The 12684-nt window shown below is 34.2% G+C and overlaps 1 protein-coding gene across 2 annotated transcripts; it reads left to right on the top strand.

The window, feature by feature from the left end:
• The first annotated feature begins 948 nt into the window (after nucleotides 1-948).
• Nucleotides 949-8015, top strand: LOC128683436 (uncharacterized protein). 2 transcript variants are annotated; one of them, XM_053769085.2, is made up of 5 exons: nucleotides 949-1163; nucleotides 3422-3471; nucleotides 3672-3937; nucleotides 5593-5748; nucleotides 7030-8015. In XM_053769085.2, exons 1-5 carry the CDS (start codon nucleotides 1074-1076, stop codon nucleotides 7323-7325), a joined length of 858 nt encoding a protein of 285 aa, XP_053625060.1. In that variant the 5' UTR covers nucleotides 949-1073; the 3' UTR covers nucleotides 7326-8015. The 2 variants fall into 2 exon arrangements, with proteins under 2 accessions (XP_053625060.1, XP_053625061.1); XM_053769086.2 differs by lacking the exon at nucleotides 949-1163 and adding an exon at nucleotides 2649-2941.
• The last annotated feature ends 4669 nt before the right edge of the window (nucleotides 8016-12684 follow it).

Genomic DNA, 12684 nt, shown 5'->3' with positions numbered 1-12684 from the left:
TTTTCCTTATTCAGATGACCAGATTTAAAAATTTTAAGTTAATATTACATACAAAGGTTTTTAAAGGCATAATATTGGTCAAAATAGAACTGATAAATTGATTAATCAATTAATACGGCGATCATAGATTTAGAAAAGGGTGCATGACTGTCTACGATTAATTTACGCAGGAACTACAAGGGCTCTAACCTTCTACGAAGTTTGTACCCATATTTGACTCGTAGTACTTCGTTTATAGTCAACGAATTTAATTAGTAGAGTAACGATTCTGCTCATAATATTCTCTCAATGCTTAGTTTTGTGGCGACATCTACCACGCCACATGCACAACGGCGCAGATGTAAAAAGCCGACCAAACGCAACTAATAACAAGCCACACAAGTGATCCAGGACACTACGGACAGATGGCACAACGGTCGACTCACTATGGACAGCTAACAAGCCTAGACCGCGCAGACAGTGCGTTTTCGATTGGAAGCATAAATACAACCTCCGACATGACACCGTCGGAGCCGTGCGGTTCCCCAGGCGCAACACCTAGCCTGGCGGGAAGGTCTTCCCTTTGTGGCGGTCGAGCATAATCACCTAGCTCCCGCTACAGTTTCAAAAGTATTTTACCTTCATAGTTAAATAACGTCGTTTTTGTGTTTATTTTATGAAAGAAAGTATTTCCAAATCCTGATTAAAAATGTGTTTCTTTATAAATGAGTGGAATTTTTTATAACATCCAAGTATGTACAGAGAAGTAGTACCAAGTTACATTGTAATTTTATAAGTACTTACCTACTTACAACAGCAAGAGTACTGTTAAGAAACATTGGCCTTATTGTTTTACTGTGTCTATCAAAATTTTAATAAACGGTCCTTTATTTACAAAGGAATATTGTGTCATCTAGTAAAGCTGGTGGAGTTTTATCTTATTTAACTTCAGTAATTTTGACTACTCGACGGAGAAGAGTTGTGTGTCGCGGTGAGTTTAAGTATAATAAAAATTTAGTTATAAATTATTGCAATTCTTACTTTCAAAAAATTAAGTGTAAACTATTGTTCAATAATCCTAATATCGAGTCAAAATGATCGTTGCTCGCCCGAGGCACCACGTATTCAAGATTGGAGACAGAGAGCTAACAGCAAAGTTCTACAAGAACATCTTGGGAATGAAGGTAAGGACATTTTCTTGACAATGAGTGAGTGTATGTACTACTTAATTATGTAATTTGGCATAGATAAAATAGTAGTTCGTCAAGCGATTTCGACCAACGAACACAGAGACCGAACCTAACCAACCATTACTTACCAATAAAATTATTTGCTGTCCATTTCAGACGGAATTTGGCTTTTTTTATTATTTAATAAATTATTATTATTAAATTAGTTCACGCGGATTTTACTATCAAATATTTCGGGTACCTACTGTTTCCAAGTTATTTATTTAGCAATGAAAACTGCATCTATTTTCATTTAGCGGTTTCTGCATGTAGTACCTACAAGCAAAATTATACATAGCGCTTTATGTTAGGTAGGTACATAAAAGCTTTGCCACCGTTTGCTATGTCGATTAAAACGTTTATTGTTGAGTACTTTATTAATCCTTTCATTAAGTAAGCATTCGTTTGTGAAAATATACAACAATGTAGCATATTCTGGTGCCGAAATATTGGGAAAAATCGTTTTCCATAAGATAAAAAACTTCGAAAACTATGGGATACGCCTCACGCTGTAAAGTTTTCGAGCCAGTAATCTGTCGAAAAAAAAGCTCGGAAAACTTCACAAGTGAAGACTTATTAAAATATAGACTTTATACAGGTAAGATCTACAGTCAAAATCAAATTTATATCAATGTATGACCACAGTTGATCAAATAATGCAGAACATAACCTAAAATAGAGTTATTATTTTCAGGACCAGTTAACCGCCCTTCATATTTCCCATGATCCAAAACTGAAGTCTTAAAAGTCTACTCAAAGGCGACAAAGAGCTGAAAAGAGTAGAAATCAAATATGTGTCGTCGTAATATGAAGTTAACCTTATAAGTACGGGTTTTTTGTGTTTATATTTTTGATTTGAATAGTTTTTGGGTGGAAGTGGTTAATTTATTGTTAAGAAGTGGTCGTCGAAAATAATATACATTTATACCAATCCCACAACTATCATTTAACACTTTGTGTTCTGAAAGCCTATTCAATAATCCACTAAATCCTTCCTTTTTTCCTTTAAGCTCGCATCACGATTGATTAGAATGTATTTTTGTTCGTAAATCTCCAACAATATTGAAAATTGGTGCTTTTGCCTCCATTGGCAATGTTTGTGTACCTTATTTGTACCAGTAGCGCCATCTGCGCTGAGCTTTGCGTGCGGCGGGGGGGCTTTTCAACCGACATAAAAAAATGAGGAGAGTTTAGGAGGACGTTTTTTCTCTTTTAATACACTAGGTTAATGTAAACCACAGAGTAGGTACCTACTTTACGGATATATTATAATAAAGTAAAGTGATGAAGTATGATATGATTGTATGAAGTATGGTATATTATAATAAAATAAAGGGCTACTCGATCCAGCGCCATTAGATCCAGTCACTGGATCCAGTGCACTGGATCAATGTAAATTAGCTATTTGACATTTACTATGATTCTGTCTGTCAACGAAACGATTCCTTTACGTTTCGATGTGTCGTAGGTACCTATATCCTATTGTATTGTATACATACATCGTATTCGTATCCGAGACGTAGTGTTTTTTGAGTTAGCTGTGAATCTCTTAGATAATATCATTTATTTTACTTAACACTACTTAATAAATAAGACATTGGTTATTATATTGTTAAGGAATATTTTCAGTATTAATAATCAAAATGATAAGTGGTCGCCCATTGCATTTCGTGTTCAAAGTTGCAGACAGAACACTTACCGCTAAATTCTATAGGGAAATCCTGGGAATGAAGGTAATGTTTTTTACAATTCTTTGATACCATTAAATTTAATTTTTGGCTTTGCTAATATATCTCGTATTGGTGGTGACTTAAAACCAAGACAAGGCCACGTTAACCGCATAATAACCGACGGAACCGGTACATTATGTACCTGAACTAATTGCTAGCTTTGTCATCAGTATATCACGTGCAAATTAAAATAGAGTCCATATACATACATTAAGTAAAATACACAATTCGAGATAAGTTGGAAAGAATTAATTTTTTGCATACTATTTTATCACCTCTCCTCTCAGGGTCTACTGGAAGACATGCTTAGTCTTAAAAAATATGTTAAAGGAAATGTGATAAGAAAGTAAATATAATTGGGAAAACATACTTTGTTTTATAACAAAATTATTTTATTTCTCATGTATTCATTCTACCAATACATATTTCAGAGAAATTGAAAATGATGAATGATATAATATTTGTATGTAATATTTGATTCAGGTACTTCGTCATGAAGAATTCTCAGAAGGATGTGAGGCTGCATGCAATGGGTATGAAATGGTTTATCTTTAATTGAATACTTCATTCCTATGCATTTACCATGTATGTAAAATAAAAATAAAAAAAATAAACTTCTAAATCACCCAAGTGATAATGATTAATATATTAATATCTAGTGTAATTATACTATATCATATGATAAGCCTATTTACATAAACCTATTTTATAAATTATTTTAATGCCCTTTCAGACCATATGCAAATCGCTGGAGTAAAACCATGATAGGTTATGGACCAGAAGACACACATTTTGTGGTTGAACTTACCTATAACTATGGTATTACAAGTTACGAGTTGGGAAATGACTTCATCGGGCTCACACTTCAGTCTAGTGAGGCTCTAAAGAGGGCTGCATCTAATAAATGGCCGGTCAAGGAACTTAATGGCCAAAAGTATTTGGAAGCTCCTGATGGATATAAGTTCTTCATAATTGACAAGCCTCAACCTGTTGATAAAGGTAGTATATTTAAGTATATGCATAGTAGGTAATTATAAAAAACTGGCTGTGGCTTTGACTGTGGGAATTTGTCAAACAAACATGAGACCAAAAGGGGGGCGCCCTTTTGGTCTCATGGATTAGAAATTTGAAAAAAAAATTGGCCATTGTTTGAAATTAAATCTTTGACTATATTTATAGGTACCAAATTTAATTAAATTTCTTCATGCAGTGTAGCCGTGAAAGTGTGTCAGACAGACTTTATAATATTAGTGTGAATACTTATTTTGATTTCCCACAAGAGAAAACCTATGGGCAAAGCTAGCTAGATAATTAAAATTTGGGTGCCAGTTTGTAACACTAGCTACAGAAGATTTTTTTCTTCGCTGTCATTATCTTAAGGAACATATATATTAAACCATACATAAGTATTTGAACCCATATGCAAAAATAATTTTTCATGAATTATTAAATAAAAAAAAATAAAAATTATTTATTCTAAAATGCAAAGTATTTTATTAAAAACAACTTAAGTATTACTTTTTTGTTTTCTGAATAATATCTTCAAAAGATATTTTCAGTAATATATAATTCACTTAGTTATTGCATCATTAGTCAGCACAACCTTAATTCTGATAAGATCATCTCAGACAGGCTGATAAACAAATGATAAGTGATAGCAATCACGAATCACAAGTATGGAAATGGCGACGTTTAAACATACCACGTCTGTTTAGGCACTTAAAAAAAACATTCTTGACATGTCTGTAAATTTCAATAAAAAGAGATTTTTATTATTCCCAAGATTGATTTTTAATCGACTTTTTTTATATCCACAATCTGATGGGGATTCATAACTATATAACATCTCAACCATTATTATGTTAATAAGTGATCTTTAAAATATTTTGACTATAGTATATATCTGTTTTTTTATTATTGTTGAATTCTCTTTGCAGCAAATAAGTATCTTTCTAGCTCCACATTTTAGATAAGACAAGAGTGGTGTCCTTTGTATCAATGCATATCAATCAGTGTCTTTATTTGAAGTGTACAATTCTCTTTGAAGTTTGCTACTTAGTCTACATCTAATACAACTTTAATTTCCATGCTGATTCTTATCAGCATATTAGGTTATACGTTATACCTTTATTTACCCAGCTTACGAAATTGTTAGGTAACAAAAAATGCTTAATTTGATCACTGCCATGATTAACCTCATTGTAAAATTGACAAGTACGATATATTAGAAATTATTAGGGTAGAAATATAGAAGCGGTAAAAATGCATTTTAAATATGATTGGTTTTTATTATACATCATATAACCTGTCCTGAATTTAGAACGAACGTTTGACCGTTTCGTTACGCCAGGACGTAAACTAGGCGTAAACTTTTATTTCTACGCTTACCGCTACAGCTTACCGCTTTTTTTATTTCTACGCTAATAATTTATTAAAAAAGAGATGACCATCTCTTTGGGCCACCTGTTAATTATCGTCTTTTCCTATATTTTATGTACTACCAAGAAGACAGACAAGCATGCGACCCACCACACCTGATGGAAAGTAGTCATGGCAGCTAATGGACGCCTGCAACACCAGGGGTGTCTCACGCGCGTTGCCAACCTGATGGGCTAGAGTCTTTTGCTACATTACCCTGTACACTTCAATTTCAGATCCAATAGTGAAGGTATCTCTGGCGAGCTCCAACCTGAGCCGGTCCGTCGCCTACTGGAACGGTCTGCTGGGCCTCAAGATCTACGAGAAGAGCGACAAGAGTGTGTTGGTGGGCTTTGGAGAAGACCAGGTCAAGCTGGAGTTGGTTGATATCGGTATGTGTATATATTACAAGTTGCGCCCCGGGCTTCGCTCCCGTGGGAATTTTAAAAGTACCCTATGTATTATTCAAGATAATATTCTACCCGTGTACCAAATTTCATAACAATCGGTCCAGTAGGTTTTTCGTGAAAGAGTAGCAAACATACACACATCCTCACACACTTTCGCATCTATAATATTAGTAGGATTACTGCACCAAAATGGTAAAACCTGAATTTATTGGTTATGCTTAATAATTTGCATACCGCCTTGGTAAAATAAATGCTGAGAGGGCTATTTTTATGTTAATGGCACATATTTACTGTAAGTCTTAAAACACAAAAATGCCATCAAAGTGTCTTAAACTTTTCCTAAGTTAACCTAAAGTTAACTTTTTTGGAAGTCTGAGATTTATTGAAAACCTATAGTAAATAATGGGTAGGCACCGTTATTTACGTCGCATTTTACCATCTATAATATTATTCCAACTAAAATTCAGTATCCGACAATGGTGCTGTAATTTACATAGCATTACATCGCGTGAAGCATTACCATTGTCATTTTATAAAAAAAAAACAATTTTTCTTCTAAATTTAAGATTTGCCGTGATCAAATATGCTCTTCAATTCAATATTCATTTAAATTTAAACATTTAAATGACCCAAATTACAATAATCTTGTATCATATAAGTACAGGAAACTAGATACCACGAATACTGGCCCATTCATATTGTGTCTTGCTTTCATCTGAATTGCTCGTTGTTGTGTAACAAATAACTCTTGTTTGCAATACACAAAATCCTTTTCATTTACGTGACAAGATAAGAGATAACAACAAGTCTCTTAGGATATAAGTACTTAGTCATCAAATTTAATAAATATCTGAGCCTCATTTTACTGTTTTTGATTTAATCAATAAAGTTTTATTTACACGCGACTTCGTTCGCAATCGAAGGGACAAGAGAACATTGTCTTCGGGTATATAACTTATTTCGTGGAATTAACTGTCTTGAATAAGAAATTATATTAGACCGATTACGTGTTCAGACTATCGTTATTAGACTATATAAACGTTTTTGACCTCAGTTTAATCACTGGAAATATTTGATTTACATCATCACTAAATCACATAAAACAATGTCGCTCCGCCTCCGTCTGTTTCTTAGCTTTCTTCTTTTGAACTACACAACGGATTTAGATGCAATATTCACTGTTATTTAGACAATTTATTAAGGGCCCCGTGCAAAACCTGGCCAAGTTAACTAGTACTAAATAAACTAATGGTTTGTTTATAGGTGGGCCAGTGAACCGCGCAAAGGCATACGGCCGCATCGCGTTCTCGTGCCCGTTCGAACAGCAGCCGATGATCGACCAGAAGATCCAGGCTGCCAAGGAGACCATCCTTACACCCCTCATTTCCCTGGACACCCCCGGAAAGGCCACAGTCAGGGTCATTATCCTGGCTGACCCCGATGGTCACGAGATCTGTTTCGTAGATGATGAGAGTTTCCGTCAGCTGTCCCAGTTCGACCCTGCCAGCGACGCTGACTTGGACAAGTTCATCAAATCGGACAAGTCCAGAGCTAAATAAGATGTTTACTGTGTCATTGAGAATGATCGTCAGATATATATCAAACCATACGCCGAATATTGTTCAATATGAAGTATATTCGTTTATTTTGTTGATTTTTTTCACTGTTAGTGCAATAATGAGTGCATCAAACATTTATAATTTAATTTTCACTGTAAGCTGACTTGACATTGTTGTATAGATGTCAGTTTTAGTAACTTTACCGTTAATATTGTTACTAATAATCAACATAGAACAAAACTACAGTTCATTGTATTTTGCTGGATAGTTACGTTTTGATGTCAAAAAATTTTCTTTTCTACTACATTTTTCTACTATACCTATAGCAACATTGTTTTCATAATATATTTGAATAAGTTTGGGCTATATTCAATCCAAGCATTTTTAATAACAAGGAAACTGCTGACGTTGTATGCTAAGTTCGGATTAGTTCTTTGTGTTTTTTGTCATAATCTGTGGACATTCTACATTTAAAATGTAAATGTGATAAAGATTTTTTTATCGTTACAAATGTGTTTTTAAAATATTCGTTTGTTTCACGTGACCATTCCCAGTTGGAATAATTATAAGTTCAAAATATTTTTATATGTGTTAAATTTGTTATGAAATATTTTAGTAATGTATTATTGATACATACTTAATTAACGTTGATTCATTATAGTGCCTAATATAATGTACGACCAATATTAATGTAATGTTTTATTTCCATCGAATTGAATTCCTGAAACTATGTCCTTGTGAGAAGATCAGACGATATTAATATGTTTAGCCTAAAAAATTGTGTGTATAAGAACAATGCGCGTACGAAATATGAAACCTAATACTGGCTGCACACTGTCGTCGAACATTTTGCCAAAACAGCTTGGCGGTTCGGTGTACATTGCTGATCTTTTTGTTACGGTAATTAAAAGCACTCATACTAACTAGGTACACAATGTTCTCGTATTCGCGTCAGCATGTATCCGAGTTCGGCGACAGTGTGGAGCTGGCATAACGTGCCTATGGTTGGGCTGCGCAGTAGACGATTTATAAGCGAGCTCTTGTGCTCTGGGGAGCCCTATGGGCCTCGGCGAGAATATTGGTCATATTTCTATCTTACCGAGTATGTTATTGATAACACTAGTGGCATATGTCGCCTAAAGGCACATTACATGACTAACGGCTACCTACCGCCGTCTAATGAAAGGTAGGCACGCACTCACTCAACGACAACCAGTGTGCAGGTTTCTTCACAACACAGACCATTTAAATGTTTTTCTTCACCGGAAGTAAATGGTGGCTTATTAATCAATGATAGTCTTCCAGTAGTCTGTAATAGAAATTTATAGTCTACTAGCGGCGCATAAAACCATAATAAATTATAAACCTTAACCTTTTTCAGGAGTCAAACTGTCTATTGGTGATTAGTGAAAACCGTACAGTCAACAGCACATCAAATTACCCACGAACATCTATGACCCATTAATAGCGGCAAGTTTACAATAATTTTGGTTACGTGTGTGTGTCATGCGATATACTTTATCGTCACCAGCCAAGAACCAATCATTCGTTCATCCCCTTCCGTTGGCTTCGTAGACGATACAGGAAGAAATGTGACTGTATTTGATCACGCGAAACAAAAATATAAAAAGCACAGAAGTACTATTACATGTGCTCTGAGATTGTTATCATAGCTGCCAAAAAATTCAACGGAGGCAATTTTCATAAAAATCCCTTTTATATAGGTGTTGTGTGTGATCCCAACTAATATAATAAACAAGTTCGCGGGAAACAGGAAATTGAACTAAAGATGAAATGCGAATTTTAATCGTATATGTTTACCAGTCTTACAGAGTAGGTACGCGATAAAAAAAATACTGAGATTTTGCTATGAAATTCACGCGGGCGAAGCCGCGGGCAAAAGCTAGTATTATAAATAAAAGTAAGTAACTATGTTACCTCTTCACGCTTTATCTGCTTGACTAATCTTCGTGAAATTTACTGAGGAGAAGGACAAAGGGTACCTTTCATCCCGGAAAAATTATTGTTCCCGTGGGAAAATCACCTGGCCGAAGTTGCGGGCAAAAACTTGTTGTGATATAAATTTAACCAACTCTCAATGGAGAGCTAGCTGGCATATTGTTTCTTACATTTTACTAGTTAAGTACTTTGATATTTAGGTAACTTTTCGACTTTCAAACAAATAAAATAATTGTATACATACCTAATGCTTATACATATCCCTACTCGTATCTGTGTTCTTGCGTTTTGTGTAATGTAGAAAGAGAAAGAGAACATCATTGCCATTGTTGATAAACTCGAAGTTTTGCGCACGCGACCGTAACTTTCATAAGCAATGAGTTATTTGGTCGATATAAGTTAAGAATTAATAATAAATATAAATAAATTAATCATTTTGTTTACGATAATAATATGAGTGTACAGTATAAAAACCTAATACAAATGCCAGTGACCTTTTAAAACCCGTGATTTCCATAGCGAGCTGCTTGCTTATTCAACTCGGCGTCGAGCAGTTCGTCAATATTTATATTTAACAACTTACAATGTTGTTACAATATTTTTCTTTCTTTTCGGTTTTTAAACAAATTAAAAACTAAAAAGATACCATACAGAAACCAGTAGGTACAATAAAAAAATAAAGATGCAATTTAGAGTTGGGAAATTATTTAAAGTTGAACAATTGCCCCTGGTAAAGACGTCTTAGCAAATGTTGTTCAGTCTGATGAGCATTTACTGTTATAATAAAAATCGAAGTGTAATAATCTTGAAAGAATTTTTGGTATTGGTTCGGTAGTTTTGGAGTTTACCCGCCTCAAACATACAAACTTACAAATCGGACTTTACCTCTTTATAATAATAGTATAGATATGCTTTCGGGCTTATGCATACTACTGACTCCAAAAAATGATCAATGTGAAATTAAAAAATTCAATTCCGTTTGCGTGGTTGAACCAAAGAGTATATAATCACTATGTTTAGGTTGAACATGGTTTGAATTAAACATCTGCTACTACGACACTGCTAACAGCTAACGAACTATTGCTACGCCGTAGCTCCTAGCAAATGTAGCCCTGCTACGACGTAGCAGACGGGCCAACTGATTTTGACCGGGACTTCGTCCGGCATAATTTTCAATTCAAATTGGTTGGCTAATAAATTAAGCTTTTACAAAATTATTCAGTCCCATCCAAAATATCCTGTAAAAAAATATCCAAATATTATATGAAGCTGTTTCTTTCTTTATAAAAAAAGTAATGAAATCTCTTAATTTAAGATTCCTTACTGCGATTTCTTTACCATCATCATATCGAGTGTTTTATTGCTAAGTGTATGATTTTATTCAAGTCGCCTAAAGGCACCTGACATGATTTTTACGACTATACCTACTCCACCGCCTAGTGGCAGGTGGCTGTCTACCAATGTACAGGTTTCTGTTTTTCTTCGCCTATACATGAGTCAGATTGGTATACAAACTCATTTCTTTATCAATATTTGATTTAGATTGTAAGTATGTGTCCGACTGTTGAACGTTGAGCGTAATTACATTTTGATAGATACAAGTCAACAGCCAAGTCATTTAAAATCGAAATACATTTAATATAAGAAATCGCAGTATTTTGCAAATAAAATTCTATATAGATACTTATAGTCTACAAAACTGAGGGTTCTACCCTCACCCCTTTGTAGGGTTGGAACCTAACCTAAGTTGATATGCAATTGAATGATTTATAGGTAGGTATGCGATGGGGAAGCAGCGTCTGGCTGGGGTGAAACGATTGAAAATCTATATTAACTACTTCAGTCCTAATTGAAAACGCGAATGCCAGTTTGTATGTCTGAAAAATTGGTACTTATCTCGTAAAAAAAAGTTTTATAAACATTTATAAAATTAATAAGCTGGACGGCTAATAAATAGGTATATATCATATTATGATACTATGGGAACTAAATATTTTTTAAGAATGTTGAAAATAATTCATTTCTTCAATATTATTTTTGTCTATTAGATTTGGTAGGTATGGCGGATTTTTGTGCGGTAATAAAAAATACATTTTAAATTGGTGAATAACCAATTTACAATTGGGTTTATCGCGTTCATACAAACAAACGCGACAGAGGGACTCATTTTTACAATACGTAAGTACAAATATATTAATTTTCGTTCACAGCTTCGCTTGCATATTTAAAATGGTTAGAAAATAAGATTATAGTGTGATTCCTAAGGAAGGTTTAGGTGTATCGGCCAGCAAGGTTATGTCTTTAAATAAGTATATGTATGTATTGATGTGAAGTACACACATACACATCTATAACACTCACCGCTCCCTAAAGCCAGACACCCCTGCATTACCTGGGGTCTAGACCGATATTTATACTTATGGCAAATCCGTCTGTCTGTTCCCTCATCCACCTTTCCATTACCAAAGGGGAAACATATAATTTGTTTTACTTTGATAAAATATTGATTTTAAATATTAAAATACGAGTCTCGGAAACACTAGAAAGGAAGCGTCTTTCGGAATAAAAAGAATACAATTTAACACAACGATTTGTGCTTTTTCACGTTTATTGAGATTTTCAGTATATTCATATTAATCTTCCAAAAATACAGATGCATTACGGGGTAAACAAGGCCGGAAGCGAAACTCAAAGATTACGTTAACTACACTACTTAATCTACTTATTGGCAGAGAAGGGAAAAGTTATGGGTTCCTAGTCTATCGCTTATGAGAAGAATCTTCAGTTTGTTGCATTTCCCTTGATTGAGTTTACGTTTACTTGTGCTTTTATTTTCCTGATATCGATCCCCTAATAACCGATAATGGTATAAAATCAGGTATCGAAAAGAAAATAAACGACTAGTGTGGAATTATAAATTCTTGTCTGACAAATCGCATTAATAAATACAGCGTAGAATTGCAGTCAATTTTCTGCTTGTCGAGTCAGAATAGTTATTTATGGAATGGATATTGACTGTCGTACAGTGACTTCATACACTCAGACAACTTAGATGAAAAATAGCAAGAGTTTTATTGATTTTATGAATCGTAAGTCGTAAATCTCAGTAGAAAAACTGTCGGGTTAGGTACAAAATGTCTGTCTGAATATCCAGTGAAAAACTAAATGTATATTTTTCATTTAGATTGATAACTTTCGGACTTTATTTAGAACCTAGACAGTTTGACGCTCTTCAGAAATCTCTTTGTTATTTTCAGATAACTGTGTTCGTAGATATAGCGCGAAAAAACGTCGATAAAGTTTAGCTTCCAATCTATTCTATCCAGTCTAGGTTAATTGAAAGTATTGTGCTGGACAAGACGTTGTGTTCAATTTCTTGTACCTACGAGTATGTAGGTTC

Source organism: Plodia interpunctella, chromosome 3 (genome assembly GCF_027563975.2).
Source record: "Plodia interpunctella isolate USDA-ARS_2022_Savannah chromosome 3, ilPloInte3.2, whole genome shotgun sequence".
Classification (NCBI taxonomy): Eukaryota; Metazoa; Arthropoda; class Insecta; order Lepidoptera; family Pyralidae; genus Plodia; species Plodia interpunctella.
Note: the sequence above shows the minus strand (reverse complement) of the source record. Positions and strands in the feature narration are given on the sequence as shown.